At 38.0% G+C, this 22,483-nt stretch overlaps 1 protein-coding gene across 1 annotated transcript in view; it reads right to left on the bottom strand.

Moving 5' to 3' along the window:
• Positions 1-22,483, bottom strand: part of LOC129448491 (neural-cadherin) — a 163,810-nt gene that overhangs the window by 23,227 nt on the left and 118,100 nt on the right. The window contains exons 15-17 of the mRNA XM_073872386.1: positions 22,089-22,275; positions 21,391-21,534; positions 122-405 (exon numbers count right to left, since the gene is read on the bottom strand). Of these exons, the coding sequence (XP_073728487.1) occupies positions 122-405; positions 21,391-21,534; positions 22,089-22,275 (615 nt within the window). The remainder of the gene's footprint in view (positions 1-121; positions 406-21,390; positions 21,535-22,088; positions 22,276-22,483) is intronic.

The raw sequence follows: 22,483 nt of genomic DNA on the forward strand, positions 1-22,483 counted from the left end.
AACTTGGGGCTTAATTTGTGATGGAACAAGCATATCATCCCCAATAACACAAAGACTGTATGAGTAAATATGAACATGAGGACAAAGCTGTAGAAAATGAAGCACTGCCTAAACCACTTACCTCAAGCACAAGGACAGGAAGCTCTGTGAACTCCTCTGTGACACTGGCTTGGTATTCTGTCTGAGTGAAAATAGGCGCCTCATCGTTCTGGTTGACCACATTGATGAGAACCATCGTCTGGTTTTCCCATTTTCCATCCGACGCAACCAACCGTAACTCGTACCTCTGCACCTGCTCGTAATCCAGACGTTGGGCAATGAAGATGGTGCCGACCTCCGGCTCCACATCGAAGGCACCCATGGTGTTCCCGGAGGTAATCTGGTAGCGTAGTTTGGCATTGGCACCTGTTTGGGGGATTTGGGAAACGTTAGTGTTGAGCTGGATAAAAGAGAATGTCAGCATTAATCCGAGCTCATTTGATGAGGATTACACAAAGGCCAGGAAAGCTCAAACTCACACAGGCACGACATGACTATGCTTAAATATTGGAATCAACATCGTGCGCACACAAAACGTCACATGGAGACTGATTTGTGCACATTTTTTTTATAATATACAGATGATAACTACACTATATCTTCTATATATTTGTATGTTTATATATTTTAGAAGAAATTTTTCCTGGAAGGCATTATGTGAAACTTTTGTGAAAATCACAAAAAATGCTGGCAGGCAACTTTTCAAAAAATGTCTGGCGGGGAATCAGTTAAGGGACAGAAAACATGTTTTGTCAGTTTGGGTGGATGACACCTGTATTAAATGATAGGGCATGGTGCTAGCAACAACAAAACCATGGGAAGATTCGCAGGGAATGCATACACTGATATAATACAACGTCCCTTCCTCTAATATCAGATGTCTTAGCCCAGTGCTTCTCAATTATTTTCTGTCACGCCCCCCCTAGGAAGAAGTAAACATTTCGCGCCCCCCCAACTCTCCGCCGCAACTCTAAATAGTATAATTTATCTATAAAATGACACATCTGAAAACATTGTATCCTTATTAACATTAAAGAAAACACAAAAAAAGAAATATCAATCAACTTACAGCAAAGAATAACTTTATTAACATTGTTTTTTAGTCTGTAACAGAAAATACTTAAAATGCATCAATTTGCCTGAAAAAAAATCTATCCTTGTTTTAAGTATAATATTTTTTGACCGTTTGATACTGAAAAATTAAATTAAATATAATCAATAAATAATAATAAAAACTCAAGCGGCTTATCAGCGTGATTGGGGTGTAATGTCTTTAAGTGACAGTGCAAAAAAATCACTTCCTGAAAAAGTATTTTCCCAGGGTCTCGCGCGCCCCCCCTGGTGTCGCTTCGAGCCCCCCTGGGGGTCCCGCCCCACTATTTGAGAAGCACTGTCTTAGCCAATTGAAACAAAATCAAACTAAACAATTTGAACGTATCTTACTCAAAATGCTTCAGGAAGATACTTTGAGTCTGCTTTCCCCAACAGTATTAACAATGAGTTATTTCAAATATAAAATGAAGTCAAAACAAGAATAACCATTTGTACACTAAAGCTAAACGATATCGAGTAAAAAAGATAAGAACATACTTCTGGTCTGGTGTTAATGTAGGGGTATTTAAAGCCTACCCTACTGAAAAATCCAGCCAAAACCAGCACAAGCGGGTAGCTTGTCTTAGCTGGTTTAAGGTGGTTTATGCTGGTCCTCCCAGCCCCACAAAGCTGGTCATGCTGGTGGGCCATCTGGTATTCCAGCATGACCAGCTAAGTCCAGCTAGACCAGCTTAAAATGTGACCAAAACACACCTAGACCAGCTTGCTACACCAGCAAAACCAGCTTCCTACACCAGCAAAACCAGCTAAAACCAAGCTGGGGACCAGCCCAAACCAGCTCACCAGCTTGTGCTGGTCTTGGCTGGATTTTTCAGTGGGGTATTGATAAGCCATAAACCAGCAATCCCCACATGTCAGGTTTCTTATTTCTGCTGCTCCCCAGCTTGACCCCAACTAAATCTGTTCACCCCTGGTACACAGTGGAGAGAGATGGTACTAGTTTTTCTCCAGCTCTGTTCAGCAGTCTGGATCAGATTTGAGACAAACACCATCTGGGCATGATGTGTGAGGATTTCATTACAACGTGTTGTGCTCATCTTGGCTACAGCCGTCACGGTTGTGAAGCGTGATGTGCCGTGACGCTCGCTGGGAGAAGAAGCGCTGATTTCATCAGAAGCGTCTTTCTTAACATGGCTCTTCCTTTTTAAAGCTCTGAGCACTGAGCTTGAAGAAAGTTCTGAATGTTTTACATATTTCATCTTTGAAATCAGTCTTGGGTTTAATGAACAGCTCAAAGAGGACACCGCTAATCAGCTTTAGGAAACACTTAACAGGACCGTAAAATTCCTCTACTCCCACAAATCAGCTCCTAATTATTCCTATACCCAATTTCCATCCCCTGAGTAATGTAAAATATTACATTTTAATGGCAATCTTATTCATTGTGCCTTCTAAAGCAGGAAGGGGACGTAAGGACATCAAGTTCTGATTTGCATTTCATTTCATGACAGTCGTGAGATATTAGCTGTCGTCCGGCTCTGGACGCTCATCCAGCCATGGCGGGTCAAGTCACCCTTCTCACCTCCACGCCGGTTATACCGTCTCATTGTTAATGAGCTATCAAAAACTTGCATGAATTCATCTCAATGCCCCTGTCTCCTTCACCACAGCCTGCTTGTTGACACGGCTCCACGCCACAACTAATTTGTCATGCGTATGTAACGGACAAAGTCGCGTTGCTGTGAGAGCCTCACGATCCTGCACGTTTGTTCATGTTGATGGATGAGCCAAGTTGCCATGCCCTGATGGAAATCAGAGCGGGATCAGGTAGAAAAAACACGTCGCTGAGACGTGTGGAGGTGACAGCCTGGAATAATCAAGAGACGGGACGAGAAATGAAGAGGTGGGCAGACAGCACCTTGGCACTTTACATTGGACAGACAGCTGATTTGTCAAAGCATGTTGAAGTCAGATTAACTGGAGCAACTACATTGCTGTCACAAGAAACACACAATTGGTTGACCTATAAGAAAATACGAGAAGCTCAGATGCAAAAGTCTCTACATGTCAAAAATGAGATAATGTCATTAACCGAATGATCTCGGAACGTATAATACATTTAAGACATAAATAAACCAAACCAACTTTAATTTCAGAGGTGAATTAAACTGTCAGCAATACTTGTAGACGTTAAATTTCTCATCTTACATTAGAGGGACAAAATATACAGTTTGTCTAAAAGAGAATGTAATAGCGAAGTGTAAGTAATTTTTTCCTGGCAAATCCAAATGGTAACGTGAGGTAGTTCTTGCTTAAAACAATTTAAATGTAACTATATACCCTTTCCTCATTTTGTATACGAGAAGATATGAATATGCAAATTAGTCTCTGCCTCTACTCAATCGCAAAGCGCTGACAATAGATATGAATATGTAAATTATAAATATGCAAATTAGTCCCCACCTCTACTCAATTGGAACACCTCGGACCATAGATATATATGTACATAGATGCTACTACATTCGGCACATATCGGTTTCAGACACATAACTGCCAACTTCGGTTTCACAATGCATTTGGGTGATTCTCACGAAATCTAGACTTAAAAGGTGTCCAGCATCAGATTTTTTTTAAAAAGCCATTGAAGCCAATTATTATTTACATTTTTTAGATCATTATAAAAAGTTATCATTACCGCAACATGATATTACATTAAATATATGCATTTACAAACTCATGTTTCTGTAATGAGAACTAAAAAGTTGTCTAGGTACTATGACAGTAGTAAATATGGGCTACACGTTGTCAAAATGATTGATGGTGCCCTTTGACCTTAGGGGAGGGGCTAACCTTTGACCTCAGGGGAGGGGTGACCTTTTGACCTGCGAGGGAGGGGCTAACCTTTTGACCTGCGAGGGAGGGGTGACCTTTGACCGGACCACCCACGTCGTGAACCTTTGACCTCAGGGGAGGGGCTAACCTTTGACCGGACCTCCCACGTCGTGAACCTTTGACCGGACCTCCCACGTCGTGAACCTTTGACCTCAGGGGAGGGGCTAACCTTTGACCGGACCTCCCACGTCGTGAACTTTTGACCGGACCTCCCACGTCGTGAACTTTTGAACCGAACCTCCCACGTAGCATTGAACTTTTGAACCGACCGCCCACGCTGCGCTGAACTTTTAACCGGACCGCCCACGTAGCATTGAACTTTTAACCGGACCGCCCACGTCGCGTTGAACTTTTAACCGGTACGCCCTACGTCACGTTGACATGTTTACGTCCGGGGTTATCTCCGGGGCGTGTTAAATCATGTCCTCCTACGATAAAACAATAAAAACAGTGTTTACACAAGTGGTCTTCATTAAAACACATTCCATGCTCCCATCATAATTTATATAAAGTGGGGCATAATATGTATAATAAAAGCCGAGGAAATCAGAGTTACAACAATCACAAACATGGATAGGCCATGCAGCTCGCAGGGTACTCCGGTGAGTGAATGGTGAAATAGCATGGAGCATCTAGCTATGGCGACGAAAAAATGTAACTTTTAACATGCGTTGAGATTTTGACATGCACCATTTTGGAATGCGTGGCATCGTTGTGGTCTGCCATGCTGGCATTGAAGTGTTGCGGGGTCCTCTCATTGATTAGTTTCATTTTTTATGTGAAATGATCAAAGAGGTTGAGTGTTCTTTCTTTTCTTTTGGACGTCATCCTGGCTTATAGGGCTGTATTCATGGTGAGGATAAGCTGTAGTTATATAAAGTTAGATTAGAAAAGATGTTTAAAATGAACTTTCTCTAATAATCTTAGCACTATGTATGGATACGACGGATTAAAAAACATGTTCAAAAGTATCAACATAATAAAAAAGGTTTCTCACAGCGGCAGATGAAATACAATCTAAAAGAATAAAGAACGATGAATTCTGTCAAGATGAACATTTTGTAGGATTTTCTCTAGAGAGTAAAAATTGATGTGTAATTTTTAAATGTCCTATTCTGCATTTTGTATAGATGACCTGATTTTCAAAACAGAAGTTATGTTATTTCAAATAAACTGTTCAATACAAAGATATGGTCTTCTGCCACTTACACAGATCGTAGTCCTTAAAGTTGCATTCCTGAGAGATGCTTCCACTCCGAAGCGTAAATCGTTGTGGCAGTGCCCGTGTGAGGACCGAGGTATTTTGTTTTTTAACTCGTAAAGCATGTCCAGTCCTCCTGCGATAGCAGGACAGTGTTTATACAAGGGGCCTGCATTAATGCAGCTTGCGTTGCTTTCATCATATTAATAAGTACAGCATAAGAAAAGACAAAAAGACACATATTACAAAACATTACCTGTCTAAAAACTGAGACTTTTAACTTTAGGTTATTAGTATATTAGGTTCAGTATAGTTTTCAGACTTTCAGAAAGAACTCATCAACGTAAAGAATAAAGCACTTATCAATTACATTTATTTTAATTATTATTATTATTATTGCACCTGAAATACAAGTACCTGAGACATGCTCACACTCCTTAGCTAAAACACTAAAACTTTTAGTGCTTTTGTATTTAATATAATATTTAATAATATTTGACAAATTACTCCATACAAGACAATCAAATTATATACATTCAATGAACACAACATACAAAGTCTAACTTCATCACATGCTTTGATGCACTCATTTCTCTGTCTCTGTTGTTCTCAGTTATCAGTTGTTGGCTATGTAAACTGTGTTTTTTATAAAGTGTATTAAACTCACACTACTCTTTACCCAGAATAGCATGTACTTCTTCCGTGGTGACAAAGCGAGGTACATGATTTCTTCAATTTATAAAAACACAAGTAAACTTTTTTTTTGTAAAATAGTCAAATAAAATAGTAAGACTAAAGACATAGGCTAACTGATGATCCTTACATATGAAATACCCGCACAAAATCATCTAGGTATATTCTTAAAGCGACGTTGGTTTTATTACACCATAACATAAGAATAATAAATCAGTATATACTATAAAGATTCACTTTGCTATCATTTCCAACTAATGTTGATTTATTGTGCTGTACTCAAAACATCTGAACTTCAGTAAGCTTTTTGGGGGGCTGAGCATTAATTTACTTTTTAAAGATTCCAACATCTAGTTGATTTTGAAAGATTTCGACATAGTTGATTTTTAACCCTTACCTATACATGTTGCTTGGCTCACTGTAAACCCGGCATGCTTACCGTTATGTTTACCTTTGAATGAGAATATAATAGCACTTACACCATAAAAACAAAAAATGTCATCACAGAAAACAGTAACAAACCATCTGGTAAATCGAGTGTTGTAGAACAACGAGTGAAATCTATGTGTTAGTTCAGATTAAAAATACCTCGCTTTATTATATACAGCTCTACAAGGCAAAACAAAGATCTCACGTAGTCCATCATGTTACACCGGCAGTTTGATTATTGTGACTACCGTGTCCTTTAGTGCACTAGGGGCATTATGGGAAATGTAGTCATTTTCACAAGGCGAATCGAACGCTGTATATGTTAAAGGTTCATTGTGCTACTTTTAAAAAAGACAAAAATGCTAAATAATATACATAACTATATTATCAGTGGTGTATAAGGACCTTACATAATGAACTGAATTATTTCTATTACCTAAGAACGAGCCATTTTCATCTCCATACACCGCGGGTCCCCTTATACAGAAGTCACTGTCATATCTCTACAGTAGCCCTAAACGTACAAACTGGTCTAAAGAGCACGTTTCTTCCCTACGTTGTCTCAGACGATGACATGTTTGTCGTGCGACAGCTACCATATGCGTTTTAAAATTGAAGAGTGAGTTGTCTGTGGCAATTCACAATCTCACCACTAGATACCGCTAAATTCTACACACACCACCTTTTACTGTTTCCAAGATGCATTACGATCTAAGCCATCGCACTGGGAGAGAGATGACATAGTGAGACATATTATTTACCATTTTATTTGTTGTTGTTGACACAATTTAATGTAAAGTGTAAGATCTTATTCATTTATAAAAAAATAACAGCTTAAAGATAACTATTAGGACTGAAACTAAAAACCCTCATATTAGCTGTGTACATTATGAAACTGATTTTATTTCACCTGTTTTACAAGTTAAGAAAAATTTAAGCGTTCCACATAAGAAGCAAGAATTCCTTTTCCTACGGGCGCATAGAGCGGAGAGGATGATATAGAAAATACCGGGAAAGACTTTTCCCACTGACACTTTAATATTCTATAGCTTCATAACTCACACCGATGACTATGTGATGAGGGGCGTGTGAATTGCTGTGTTTAGAGGGGACGGGTCAGGATTTTTAGGTTACAAATCAGAGGCTGAAACTCGGAGCTCTCACACCTCAGATACGACGCTCTGGCATGTTCATTTAGCGGCAAATTTGAAGGCTACTTTCAGGAATTCTCCATTAAATTGTTTAAAGCAAAGTTTTTAACACGGCATAGCTCAACTGTGCAGGATTCAAGGAGTTGCAGACGCTATTTTTGAGGACGGTGCAAGCACGATCGGAAGCTTAACAAAATCAGGGAGAGACTTGTGGACGTACATCGTGTAAAGTTGTCTACTACGCTGCAGATTCTTGAAAGGAGAGAACAAATGTCACTTGAGCGTGATCACAAACGCAAGATGCCGTACGTGTGCGGACCTCCAGTTTTTAAAGAAATGCTTTCAGAACACTGCAGGAGTGAGCTTGTTAATATTTTTTATGCAGTAATATCTGCAAATGCTGATGTGTGCTTGCCGCAAAATTACTGCGAAACTGATGCCGTGCGCGTAACCAACCTCAAGAAAAAAACAGATGTCGCGAAAAGTCCGGACAAATCCCCTGACAAGATGGTTCAAGCGCCTGCCAACGCCGATGAACCGATCAATGTGCTCATCAAAAAAGCCCCAGATGCCATGCACGAATGCGACGATGAGGAGGAGTTTGACATTGCTAACATCCTCCTCATGTCTGCATATGTAATAGATGTATGTGTTGCCGTAGCGACAAAGAAGGACCAAATCAATGTGCGTGAAATTGTTGAAATTGCTGCTGACTTTCTGATCGACAAGAGTCTTGGCACGTGCCTACACTTTCTATTGTATCTAGACAACATCATAACCTTTGGTGATGATTGAAAACATTGCGAGTTCCTGGGACACCTCGCACACCCGAAAAAACATTCACTTTTTTCACGACCTACCTTTAAACATTTGAACATGGTCTTTTAATTTTTCTTCACCTTCTTTCCATCTATAGCCTGCTTATTTGATAAGTTCTGGTTTCAGCTCTTAGAAAGTTCGTGATAAACGTTTGTGTGAATTGTTACCACTACATTCGGTCATTTGGACTTGTAAACATCTTGTTCATACAAAGTGTGACACTTATTATGTTATGTAAAAATAAAAGTGACTTGCATCAGTATGAAAAGCTAAATCCGTATGCATGACCTGATACAAATTTGGTGATTTTGTAACTTAATGATTTTTACATAGACACGTCAGTTACTTTGCATAACCTGTATAACTCTATGAAACGTGTCCTTCAATAACTGAATCATGCCAACATTTTTACTCAAGACTTTCAATACTTATCAGGACAATTTTAAGCACATTACAATATACCATCATTTATTTACCATTCGTAAAACATGCGTAGTTGCAACACTACCATTCAGTTAGACTTTACATTTCTAGACTGTGTTTTTTCTCAAAGGTTGCTTATATTTACAGACAACACACTACACCTAAGTGTATCTTAACAATGGCAAACAGGAATACCAACGTTTGCAAACAAGTGTAGTTAAGCACTTTGATTTTTGTCATAATTCACAGAAAGCAACAGTGAATCATCAAAACGTTGCTAGTTTTTTAGTTTCCGAAAGTTTGCATTTTTACTTGCAAACAAACCAGGAACGTTATTCATCTGAACACTTTCACCAGACCTATGTCTTTGTTGTTTTTATTTAGACAATCTTTTGTTTTCATGGTTTTAATCTGTTCCTGTCAACTTTCTTCTGTATATCTTTCTCAGATTTCATAAAATCACGCATTTACCTTTAAAGGAATAGTCTACTCATTTTCAATATTAAAATATGTTATTACCTTAACTAAGAACTGTTGAATCATCCCTCTGTCATCTGTGCGCGCGCACGCAAGCACCGGAGCGCGCCGCCACGCCACGACAGCATCCAGCCTAGCCCCATCCATTCAACGGTACCATCCAGAGACAAAGCCAGAAGTGACCAAACACATCAACGTTTTTCCTATTTAAGACGAGTAGTTACACGAGCAAGCCCGGTGGTACAAAACAAAACACAGCGCCCTTCCAAGCAGATTCAAAAGAGCAACTACACTGTATGGCGCAACAGCACCCCTGGCAGTACTTCGACTCGGCGCAGTAACACCCTCCCTCTCCCATTATGAGAGTGAGAAGGGGAACGGACTTTTCAGGCGAGTCGAAGTACTCCCAAAAGTGCCACCACGCCACAAAACACAGTTACTCTTCTAAATCCGCCCAGAAAAGCGCCGTGCTTCACCCTGTACCACCAAACCTGCTCGTATAACTACTCGTCTTAAATAGGAAAAACGTTGATGTGTTTGGTCACTTCTAACTTTATCTCTAAATGGTACCATTGAATGAATGGGGCTAAGCTAAATGCTATCGTAGCGTAGCAGCGCGCTCCAGTGCTTACGTGCACACACACAGATGACAGAGGGATGATTCAACAGTTCTTAGTTAAGGTAATAACATATTTTAATATTGAAAATGAGTAGACTATTCCTTTAAAACCTTCTTAATGCCATCAATGTATTTATTACTTATCCGTTATTTGCTATACTTTATGTCATATTTTTTAGTTTACACCATTCATTTTTACAGAAAGTTTCAGAAACTCACATTTACATGGAATTATGATACATTTTACTTTTGGTGGTTTAACAGGGGTAAACTGTTATCATGCAACACTGCTGAAGGTTTATAAGCCAAACAAGAGTCCTTCAACACCTCACACCATACTGATTTCGTTTAACTGATAAATGATGTACAGACAAGTTCAAATGGTAAAAACAGTAGTAAGAAAACTAATAATGTTTAACTAGTACAATCGTCACTTATAGTTTTGTCATATGATAATGATATGATGTTTTATCTGTCCGGTGGTTGTCGAAGTATTTTGGCACAACTGTTTATTCCAATCTTTAAACACCCATACATGACAAAAGTTTTTTTTTTTTGTCTGAAGCGACATTAAGCATCTAATCTACAGCACCGCACTGTAAATGTTTAAAAAATTTATACAAAACCATCCTCACCACAATATACTGAAGATGCTGTAAAGTGTTTAAGCACATGGTACTGATGTCACATGATACATTTTCAAACAAATTCAAAATTACATTTCACTATGTTTGCATCACAATTTTTTAGCCAACTTAACAAACACTGTCTGGTTTAGTCTTATTTTTAAGCGCATTGATACCATTACACTTAGCATGCACTGCACTTAATGTACTCGGTACACGTTGTAATGTTTTTTCACTTGGTGCTGGTTTTACACATTTTGCATTTTCATGGCGATTTGTAAGCTACTTTTTGACGTCTCCACTGTTTCACGATAACAGATTTAGTAAGTATATCTAAAATATACTTCACTATGTTGTGGAGTTGTTTTAGTGCCATTTTTAGAGGTAAGCTGCACATTAACTTGAGTACTGTACTTACTGTGAGTACCGGGTTTTGGTATCTGTACTTTACTTTATTATTTTCTAGAGAAAAAAATCCTTTAACAACGGTGTTGGTTAATGGTTGTAGGATTTTTGTACGTAGTTCTCTCAATACATTATGCCTCTGAAGCAACCTACTGAATACACTTACTAGTTTGTAGTATCTTTGGAATAACGAGCTTGATTAATGATACAGACCCTATAGAAATTAAACAAAAACAAGGTCATTAATAAAGGCATCTTTATTTAAAACTATTAAAGTTACAGGATTGAAAAAGTCTTAAACTCATTTACATTTGACTTCACAAAATGGTTACACTGTGACATAACTACCCAAAGAGTGCACATTGCACCTCTCCTTATCAGTTTACACTCACCAGCTATAGTTGCCTTCGTTAAATTCAAAACTCTGCTGTTAACCTAAGACAACCGCACCAAATACACTCACTATTCGATCATACGTGCCCCACCAGATGTCTGCGCCATAAGATCTCAGAGTCGTTTGCCGGCTTCAAAACCTGACTGAAGGTATAATCTCTCAATTATACGCGACCCTGGAATACTAAACACTTATTTCTCTTTCACCTCTTCTTTTCTGACCTATTCTTCCCTTTCAATAAATAAAAATAGTTTACATTATGTAAAGTTAAATGAGACTATAGTTTTCAGAACACTTTTGCTCTTTTGTTGATTGCATTGCTACTGTTGCTCCTGCTAAATAATGAAATGTAAATGTAATGGTGGTTTACGACAATCAGCAATGCTCTATCCAACATGCAAGTATAGGACTAACTTGAGTTCATTTAAATACTTGTTTAATAGTAACAAACCTTTTTCAAATAAAAAAAAAACATGACAAGATAAAGATTAAAACATGTATTAAAGGGCTTGACTTAATAAGCCGATCTATGTTTTGCGGGCTACTGTAACTATTGTGATTGTCGAACCTGACCTAAGCCACTTGTCAGGCAAAATAATAAAATCATTTCACCTAGAAAATTATAGAAACTTTAGCTAGCCTATGAAGCAATATCCAATTTAAGATTTTAGCAGAAATTAAAACTTAACATACCTAAATGCGTACACAGACCTAGCCAAGCTAATGGCTAGGTTTTAAAGGTTGTGATATAAACAAACATTTAGAATGAAACAAATGTTTAATCTTTTCAGAAAACTGCAGTAGACTTTATTAAGTATGACCATTGGAAAGCACTGTGCCAAATAATCCCCTTTGCCTATTTCGGCACCACCGATTAGTGTTCAAACATCATCCGCTGACTTTCAAACCTCCTACAGAGTAACAACTTTCGACTCCCAAGTACCCTAATAGAAATATATTGACATGAAAAGTGAGATATTTGTCAAATGTAAATGAGTTTAAGACTTTTTCAATCCTGTAACTTTAATAGTTTTAAATAAAGATGCCTTTATTAATGACCTTGTTTTTGTTTAATTTCTATAGGGTCTGTATCATTAATCAAGCTCGTTATTCCAAAGATACTACAAACTAGTAAGTGTATTCAGTAGGTTGCTTCAGAGGCATAATGTATTGAGAGAACTACGTACAAAAATCCTACAACCATTAACCAACACCGTTGTTAAAGGATTTTTTTCTCTAGAAAATAATAAAGTAAAGTACAGATACCAAAACCCGGTACTCACAGTAAGTACAGTACTCAAGTTAATGTGCAGCTTACCTCTAAAAATGGCACTAAAACAACTCCACAACATAGTGAAGTATATTTTAGATATACTTACTAAATCTGTTATCGTGAAACAGTGGAGATGTCAAAAAGTAGCTTATAAATTCTTATGACAATGTAAAATGTGTAAAATCAGTACCAAGTGAAAAAACATTACAACGTGTACCGAGTACATTAAGTGCAGTGCATGCTAAGTGTAATGGTATCAATGCGCTTAAAAATAAGACTAAACCAGACAGTGTTTGTTAAGTTGGCTAAAAAATTGTGATGCAAACATAGTGAAATGTAATTTTGAATTTGTTTGAAAATGTATCATGTGACATCAGTACCATGTGCTTAAACACTTTACAGCATCTTCAGTATATTGTGGTGAGGATGGTTTTGTATAAATTTTTTAAACATTTACAGTGCGGTGCTGTAGATTAGATGCTTAATGTCGCTTCAGACAAAAAAAAAAAACTTTTGTCATGTATGGGTGTTTAAAGATTGGAATAAACAGTTGTGCCAAAATACTTCGACAACCACCGGACAGATAAAACATCATATCATTATCATATGACAAAACTATAAGTGACGATTGTACTAGTTAAACATTATTAGTTTTCTTACTACTGTTTTTACCATTTGAACTTGTCTGTACATCATTTATCAGTTAAACGAAATCAGTATGGTGTGAGGTGTTGAAGGACTCTTGTTTGGCTTATAAACCTTCAGCAGTGTTGCATGATAACAGTTTACCCCTGTTAAACCACCAAAAGTAAAATGTATCATAATTCCATGTAAATGTGAGTTTCTGAAACTTTCTGTAAAAATGAATGGTGTAAACTAAAAAATATGACATAAAGTATAGCAAATAACGGATAAGTAATAAATACATTGATGGCATTAAGAAGGTTTTAAAGGAATAGTCTACTCATTTTCAATATTAAAATATGTTATTACCTTAACTAAGAACTGTTGAATCATCCCTCTGTCATCTGTGTGTGTGCACGTAAGCACTGGAGCGCGCTGCTACGCTACGATAGCATTTAGCTTGGCCCCGTTCATTCAATGGTGCCATTTGGAGATGGAGTTGGAGGTGACCAAACACATCGACGTTTTTCCTATTTGAGACGAGTGGTTGTACGGGCAAGTTTGGTGGTACAAAATAAAACACAGCGCCCCTCTAAGCGGATCCAAAAGAGCAACCACATTTTATGGCGTCATAGCACTTTTGGGAGTACTTCGACTCGCCTGAAAAGTCCGTTCCCCTTCTCACTCTCATAATGGGAGAGGGAGGGTGTTACTGCGCCGAGTCGAAGTACTGCCAAGGGTGCTGTTGCGCCATACAATGTAGTTGCTCTTTTGAATCTGCTTGGAGGGGCGCTGTGTTTTGTTTTGTACCACCAAGCTTGCTCGTGTGGCTACTCGTCTTGAATGGGAGGGGCGTTGATGTGTTTGGTCACTTCTGGCTTTATCTCTGGATGGTACCATTGAATGAGTGGGGCTGAGCTGGGTGCTGTCGTGGCGTGGCGGCGCGCTCCGGTGCTTGCGTGCGCACACGCAGATGGCGGAGGGATGATTCAACAGTTCTTAGTTGAGGTAATGACATATTTGAATATTGAAAATGAGTAGACTATTCCTTTAAAGGTAAATGCGTGATTTTATGAAATCTGAGAAAGATATACAGAAGAAAGTTGACAGGAACAGATTAAAACCATGAAAACAAAAGATTGTCTAAATAAAAACAACAAAGACATAGGTCTGGTGAAAGTGTTCAGATGAATAACGTTCCTGGTTTGTTTGCAAGTAAAAATGCAAACTTTCGGAAACTAAAAAACTAGCAACGTTTTGATGATTCACTGTTGCTTTCTGTGAATTATGACAAAAATCAAAGTGCTTAACTACACTTGTTTGCAAACGTTGGTATTCCTGTTTGCCATTGTTAAGATACACTTAGGTGTAGTGTGTTGTCTGTAAATATAAGCAACCTTTGAGAAAAAACACAGTCTAGAAATGTAAAGTCTAACTGAATGGTAGTGTTGCAACTACGCATGTTTTACGAATGGTAAATAAATGATGGTATATTGTAATGTGCTTAAAATTGTCCTGATAAGTATTGAAAGTCTTGAGTAAAAATGTTGGCATGATTCAGTTATTGAAGGACACGTTTCATAGAGTTATACAGGTTATGCAAAGTAACTGACGTGTCTATGTAAAAATCATTAAGTTACAAAATCACCAAATTTGTATCAGGTCATGCATACGGATTTAGCTTTTCATACTGATGCAAGTCACTTTTATTTTTACATAACATAATAAGTGTCACACTTTGTATGAACAAGATGTTTACAAGTCCAAATGACCGAATGTAGTGGTAACAATTCACACAAACGTTTATCACGAACTTTCTAAGAGCTGAAACCAGAACTTATCAAATAAGCAGGCTATAGATGGAAAGAAGGTGAAGAAAAATTAAAAGACCATGTTCAAATGTTTAAAGGTAGGTCGTGAAAAAAGTGAATGTTTTTTCAGGTGTACGAGGTGTCCCAGGAACTCGCAATGTTTTCAATCATCACCAAAGGTTATGATGTTGTCTAGATACAATAGAAAGTGTAGGCACGTGCCAAGACTCTTGTCGATCAGAAAGTCAGCAGCAATTTCAACAATTTCACGCACGTTGATTTGGTCCTTCTTTGTCGCTGCGGCGGCGCATGCATCTATTGCATGTGCGGACATGGGGAGGATGTTAGCAATGTCAAACTCCTCCTCATCATCACATTCGTGCATAGCATCTGGGGCTTTTTTGATGGGCGCATTGATCGGTTCATCGGCGTTGGCAGACACTTGGGCCATCTTGTCGGGGGATTTGTCCAGACTTTTCACGACATCTGTTTTTTTCTTGGGGTTGGTTGCGCGCGCGGCATCAGTTTCGAAGTGGTTTTGCGGCGGGCACACATCGGCATTTGCAGATATTACTGCATAAAAAATATTAACAAGCTCACTCCTGCAGTGTTCTGAAAGCATTTCTTTAAAAACTGGAGGTCCGCACACGTACGGCATCTTGCGTTTGTGATCACGCTCAAGTGACATTTGTTCTCTCCTTTCAAGAATCTGCAGCGTAGTAGACAACTTTACACGATGTACGTCCACAAGTCTCTCCCTGATTTTGTTAAGCTTCCGATCGTGCTTGCACCGTCCTCAAAAATAGCGTCTGCAACTCCTTGAATCCTGCACAGTTGAGCTATGCCGTGTTAAAAACTTTGCTTTAAACAATTTAATGGAGAATTCCTGAAAGTAGCCTTCAAATTTGCCGCTAAATGAACATGCCAGAGCGTCGTATCTGAGGTGTGAGAGCTCCGAGTTTCAGCCTCTGATTTGTAACCTAAAAATCCTGACCCGTCCCCTCTAAACACAGCAATTCACACGCCCCTCATCACATAGTCATCGGTGTGAGTTATGAAGCTATAGAATATTAAAGTGTCAGTGGGAAAAGTCTTTCCCGGTATTTTCTATATCATCCTCTCCGCTCTATGCGCCCGTAGGAAAAGGAATTCTTGCTTCTTATGTGGAACGCTTAAATTTTTCTTAACTTGTAAAACAGGTGAAATAAAATCAGTTTCATAATGTACACAGCTAATATGAGGGTTTTTAGTTTCAGCCCTAATAGTTATCTTTAAGCTGTTATTTTTTTATAAATGAATAAGATCTTACACGTTACATTAAATTGTGTCAACAACAACAAATAAAATGGTAAATAATATGTCTCACTATGTCATCTCTCTCCCAGTGCGATGGCTTAGATCGTAATGCATCTTGGAAACAGTAAAAGGTGGTGTGTGTAGAATTTAGCGGTATCTAGTGGTGAGATTGTGAATTGCCACAGACAACTCACTCTTCAATTTTAAAACGCATATGGTAGCTGTCGCACGACAAACATGTCATCGTCTGAGACAACGTAGGGAAGAAACGTGCTCTTTAGACCAGTTTGTACGTTTAGGGCTACTGTAGAGATATGACAGTGACTTCTGTATAAGGGGACCCGCGGTGTATGGAGATGAAAATGGCTCGTTCTTAGGTAATAGAAATAATTCAGTTCATTATGTAAGGTCCTTATACACCACTGATAATATAGTTATGTATATTATTTAGCATTTTTGTCTTTTTTAAAAGTAGCACAATGAACCTTTAACATATACAGCGTTCGATTCGCCTTGTGAAAATGACTACATTTCCCATAATGCCCCTAGTGCACTAAAGGACACGGTAGTCACAATAATCAAACTGCCGGTGTAACATGATGGACTACGTGAGATCTTTGTTTTGCCTTGTAGAGCTGTATATAATAAAGCGAGGTATTTTTAATCTGAACTAACACATAGATTTCACTCGTTGTTCTACAACACTCGATTTACCAGATGGTTTGTTACTGTTTTCTGTGATGACATTTTTTGTTTTTATGGTGTAAGTGCTATTATATTCTCATTCAAAGGTAAACATAACGGTAAGCATGCCGGGTTTACAGTGAGCCAAGCAACATGTATAGGTAAGGGTTAAAAATCAACTATGTCGAAATCTTTCAAAATCAACTAGATGTTGGAATCTTTAAAAAGTAAATTAATGCTCAGCCCCCCAAAAAGCTTACTGAAGTTCAGATGTTTTGAGTACAGCACAATAAATCAACATTAGTTGGAAATGATAGCAAAGTGAATCTTTATAGTATATACTGATTTATTATTCTTATGTTATGGTGTAATAAAACCAACGTCGCTTTAAGAATATACCTAGATGATTTTGTGCGGGTATTTCATATGTAAGGATCATCAGTTAGCCTATGTCTTTAGTCTTACTATTTTATTTGACTATTTTACAAAAAAAAAGTTTACTTGTGTTTTTATAAATTGAAGAAATCATGTACCTCGCTTTGTCACCACGGAAGAAGTACATGCTATTCTGGGTAAAGAGTAGTGTGAGTTTAATACACTTTATAAAAAACACAGTTTACATAGCCAACAACTGATAACTGAGAACAACAGAGACAGAGAAATGAGTGCATCAAAGCATGTGATGAAGTTAGACTTTGTATGTTGTGTTCATTGAATGTATATAATTTGATTGTCTTGTATGGAGTAATTTGTCAAATATTATTAAATATTATATTAAATACAAAAGCACTAAAAGTTTTAGTGTTTTAGCTAAGGAGTGTGAGCATGTCTCAGGTACTTGTATTTCAGGTGCAATAATAATAATAATAATTAAAATAAATGTAATTGATAAGTGCTTTATTCTTTACGTTGATGAGTTCTTTCTGAAAGTCTGAAAACTATACTGAACCTAATATACTAATAACCTAAAGTTAAAAGTCTCAGTTTTTAGACAGGTAATGTTTTGTAATATGTGTCTTTTTGTCTTTTCTTATGCTGTACTTATTAATATGATGAAAGCAACGCAAGCTGCATTAATGCAGGCCCCTTGTATAAACACTGTCCTGCTATCGCAGGAGGACTGGACATGCTTTACGAGTTAAAAAACAAAATACCTCGGTCCTCACACGGGCACTGCCACAACGATTTACGCTTCGGAGTGGAAGCATCTCTCAGGAATGCAACTTTAAGGACTACGATCTGTGTAAGTGGCAGAAGACCATATCTTTGTATTGAACAGTTTATTTGAAATAACATAACTTCTGTTTTGAAAATCAGGTCATCTATACAAAATGCAGAATAGGACATTTAAAAATTACACATCAATTTTTACTCTCTAGAGAAAATCCTACAAAATGTTCATCTTGACAGAATTCATCGTTCTTTATTCTTTTAGATTGTATTTCATCTGCCGCTGTGAGAAACCTTTTTTATTATGTTGATACTTTTGAACATGTTTTTTAATCCGTCGTATCCATACATAGTGCTAAGATTATTAGAGAAAGTTCATTTTAAACATCTTTTCTAATCTAACTTTATATAATTACAGCTTATTCTCACCATGAATATAGCCTTATAAGCCAGGATGACGTTTAAAAGAAAAGAAAGAACACTTAATTTCTTTGATCATTTCACATAAAAATTGTGTTTAATGAAACTAATCAATGAGAGGATTTCGCAATATTTCAATGCCAGCATGGCAGATTATAACGATGTCACGCATTCTAAAATGGTGCATGTTAAAATTTCAATGCATGTTAAAAGTTACATTTTTTCGTCGCCATAGCTAGATGCTCCATGCTATTTCACCATTCACTCACCGGAGTACCCTGCGAGCTGCATGGCCTATCCATGTTTGTGATTGTTGTAACTCTGATTTCCTCGGCTTTTATTATACATATTATGCCCCACTTTATATAAATTATGATGGGAGCATGGAATGTGTTTTAATGAAGACCACTTGTGTAAACACTGTTTTTATTGTTTTATCGTAGGAGGACATGATTTAACACGCCCCGGAGATAACCCCGGACGTAAACATGTCAACGTGACGTAGGGCGTACCGGTTAAAAGTTCAACGCGACGTGGGCGGTCCGGTTAAAAGTTCAATGCTACGTGGGCGGTCCGGTTAAAAGTTCAGCGCAGCGTGGGCGGTCGGTTCAAAAGTTCAATGCTACGTGGGAGGTTCGGTTCAAAAGTTCACGACGTGGGAGGTCCGGTCAAAAGTTCACGACGTGGGAGGTCCGGTCAAAGGTTAGCCCCTCCCCTGAGGTCAAAGGTTCACGACGTGGGAGGTCCGGTCAAAGGTTCACGACGTGGGAGGTCCGGTCAAAGGTTAGCCCCTCCCCTGAGGTCAAAGGTTCACGACGTGGGTGGTCCGGTCAAAGGTCACCCCTCCCTCGCAGGTCAAAAGGTTAGCCCCTCCCTCGCAGGTCAAAAGGTCACCCCTCCCCTGAGGTCAAAGGTTAGCCCCTCCCCTAAGGTCAAAGGGCACCATCAATCATTTTGACAACGTGTAGCCCATATTTACTACTTATGACAAACAAAATTTCAACTTTTATCTGGAGAGAAAAAATAAGAACTGCTTACCTGGTAGCCATCTTGAGATTCACAGTAAATTATGTCCCTTCCAACAATTTTTTTTTTTGAAAATGTTAGTTTCTTGAGGGATTAAACAATGATTGAAATTTGTTGCGGAGGATGAGAACATTTTTCTTGGACATGTTTATATTCCTTATTATTGTCTCTACATTTACCAATGATCACCAAAAACCACATGTTTCTTTATAGTAAATGTTTATAGTATAACATGTACTGAAGCTTTTTATTTTTTGAATTTTATCATTAGAAATATTTCCATGTCAAAGAACCAAAATCCAGTCATGGACACATTGCGATAATGAAAATTTTTCCCTTAAATGTGAAAAAACAAAAAAATTGATTTGTATGATGTCATTTGAAATCATGTGCAAAACAGTACATGAAGAGATGTTTGTAACTGTATGCTTCTTATGGTTATACTCTTACTTTGCATTTACTTTTTTATCAAAATGTTTCATGACACCTCATAAGTCTAATTTCATGAGTATCACCCATTTGTGAGCTGTGCTTTGCAGCACATAGACATATAAACAAGAATAAAAACTTGACTTTCACCACAGGGGGACTTTAAGTACTCTTGACTTATAAAACTATACATTAGTTAGTAGCTTATGCTGGGTACACACCAAAAGATAATCGGGCTGATTTTGGCCCGATCTCCCCTCTTGGGGAAACATGTTTAATATTTACGATCAGAAATCCTGATGTGCAAACGCACATGCTCTTGAGATTGCTCTTGAGATTTCACGTGAAACGAAACAACATCCAATCAGAAAGCAAGATGATGGAAGATGCAGTCATGGCGCAGCACAAAGTGAAGTTGATGTGGACAGCAGAGATAGACCATGTTCCCGCTGTCTCCATGACTTCACCCAAACCCTTTTCTTTTTTCCTTGAATTTTCCATAAAAATAATTCCAAACACTTATCATTGAAATGTCTTCCTCGTCTGCAATGCTTATTCTGAAGTTTCGCGAATTTTGCGAGATGTCCTGTGTTCATAGTTGAGACTCTGGTTGAAAATCTCTTTGTGTGTGGTGAGCTGTTTTTAACACATCATGGCACACCACACATAGGAGCAAAACGGTTAAATCTGGGATTTTTATCCTCATTCTTTGTGGTCTATCACATTTTGAAAATCTTATAAGATGTTAAAAATCTTTTGGTGTGTACCCAGTATTAGACTTAATTTGCAACATTTTAAGAAAAAACTATATCTTTTAAACACTTTTTAGCAGAAGTATTTAAATGCTTTTTTGTTTGACAGATAGTTCAGAATATATGCGGTTAAATGCACTTGTTATTTCCCTTCTTATTTAATCACAGGTAACCCCTCTGAGAGTTTTGTAACTATAAAACATTGCTTTTGTCATTTTAGTGTTTACTTCAAAAGGCCAGAGCTGCATATTCCGATCCACTTAAAAAATCCCAGTTGTTATTCGTCTGGGCCCTCAGATGTCATACATCTTGTGTAAAATCTTTCACGCAAGGGTTTATCTCTATCATTAAAGAGAGCCTGCTACTTATTTAATAATTTTATATAAGACAACAAAGAGCAAACAAATCAAAGAGGCAAACATCAAATAGGGGACCGAAACAGTTACTCCCACATTTACCGCAGAGATTTGCTAACAAGCTCCGCACAAAAGAAGTGAATTTTCCACATAGATTTATTTCGCAATATCTTTTTCAACTCCTCCTCCGTCTGTCAAAAATATCAGTGGGCTGTCGAAAAAAGTCAACAGACAAACAAACAAAACAAAAACAACAAAAGCCACCAACGAAGTCGAGTGACAGAGCTACCAGAATGAGATATTTATACAACTGTGTGATGTGAATTACCTTCGTCCTCGTCATTGGCTGTAACCGTGATGACCACAAAGCCCACTTCCTTGTCTTCCTCCACACTGATCTCGTAGACGGACTGAGAGAACGCTGGAGCGTTGTCGTTTACATCGGTGACGAAAACCCTTACGTAAGCTGTGTCTGTGGGATCACATGAACTACTTTTGTAAGTGAAAAAGTGTATGAATAATTAATACGGTTAATATATTTTCATAAAAATAAAGTTAGGAAATACAATTTATTTTGTGCAACATCATTCAAACCCTTCATCACAAAACCAGATTTCATATATAATGCATTTATTCTGTAATGCAGTACACTCTTTAAAGGTGTATCTATGTATAGGTTAAAATGTAACTTATATATAATAATAGTTTACTAAGTGTATCAATTAACTGTATCTGTATTATGCTTGCTTCAAAGAAAGTGTTACTGAGAAATGATTATCTGTGAAATCATTAATATAAAACTATGATAAACACCCTAATGACTCTTTAATACTCGGGCCTTATAATATTACATGTGGCCTGTATTACACACGAACCCTCCGGGATGCCATTAGTTCTTCATTAGGAGTGACTTATTAAGGGCTTAATGAATGGAGCTCATCTCATTGGCTGGATCGCCTGCTGTGATTGGTGGAGAGGGAAACAGCTCGATTAAGGGGTTAAGAAGACCTGGAAGATGGATCACACCTGTGTTGGGTTGACCCTGCTGACCGGGTCGAGCTGACTCTGAGCTGTCCTGGGACTGGACCTCGATCAAATAGGAACCTTTCTGCTCACGGTCAAAGGTGGCCCTCGTGTGAATGATGCCCGTGTATGAATTAATGCTGAAGAACTGCGAGTCGCCACTTTGGTCTTTTAGAATGATGTAGTTAATCTAGGGTGGAGAAGAATGCCAAACTGAATGAGTTTTAGAGAAGACTAAACATGGCTAAAGACCAACATAGATTGTCACATGTCTACACGCTGATTAGTTTTGGTTTAGTGCTGGCTAAGTATGATGCTCTCCAGCAAAATCTAGTTGGTCAACTTAAAAGTTGTTTAAGAATCACTGCCATTCTGGTAAAGCTGTATGACCCAATTGT

This window comes from Misgurnus anguillicaudatus, chromosome 10, assembly GCF_027580225.2.
Source record: "Misgurnus anguillicaudatus chromosome 10, ASM2758022v2, whole genome shotgun sequence".
Classification (NCBI taxonomy): domain Eukaryota; kingdom Metazoa; phylum Chordata; class Actinopteri; order Cypriniformes; family Cobitidae; genus Misgurnus; species Misgurnus anguillicaudatus.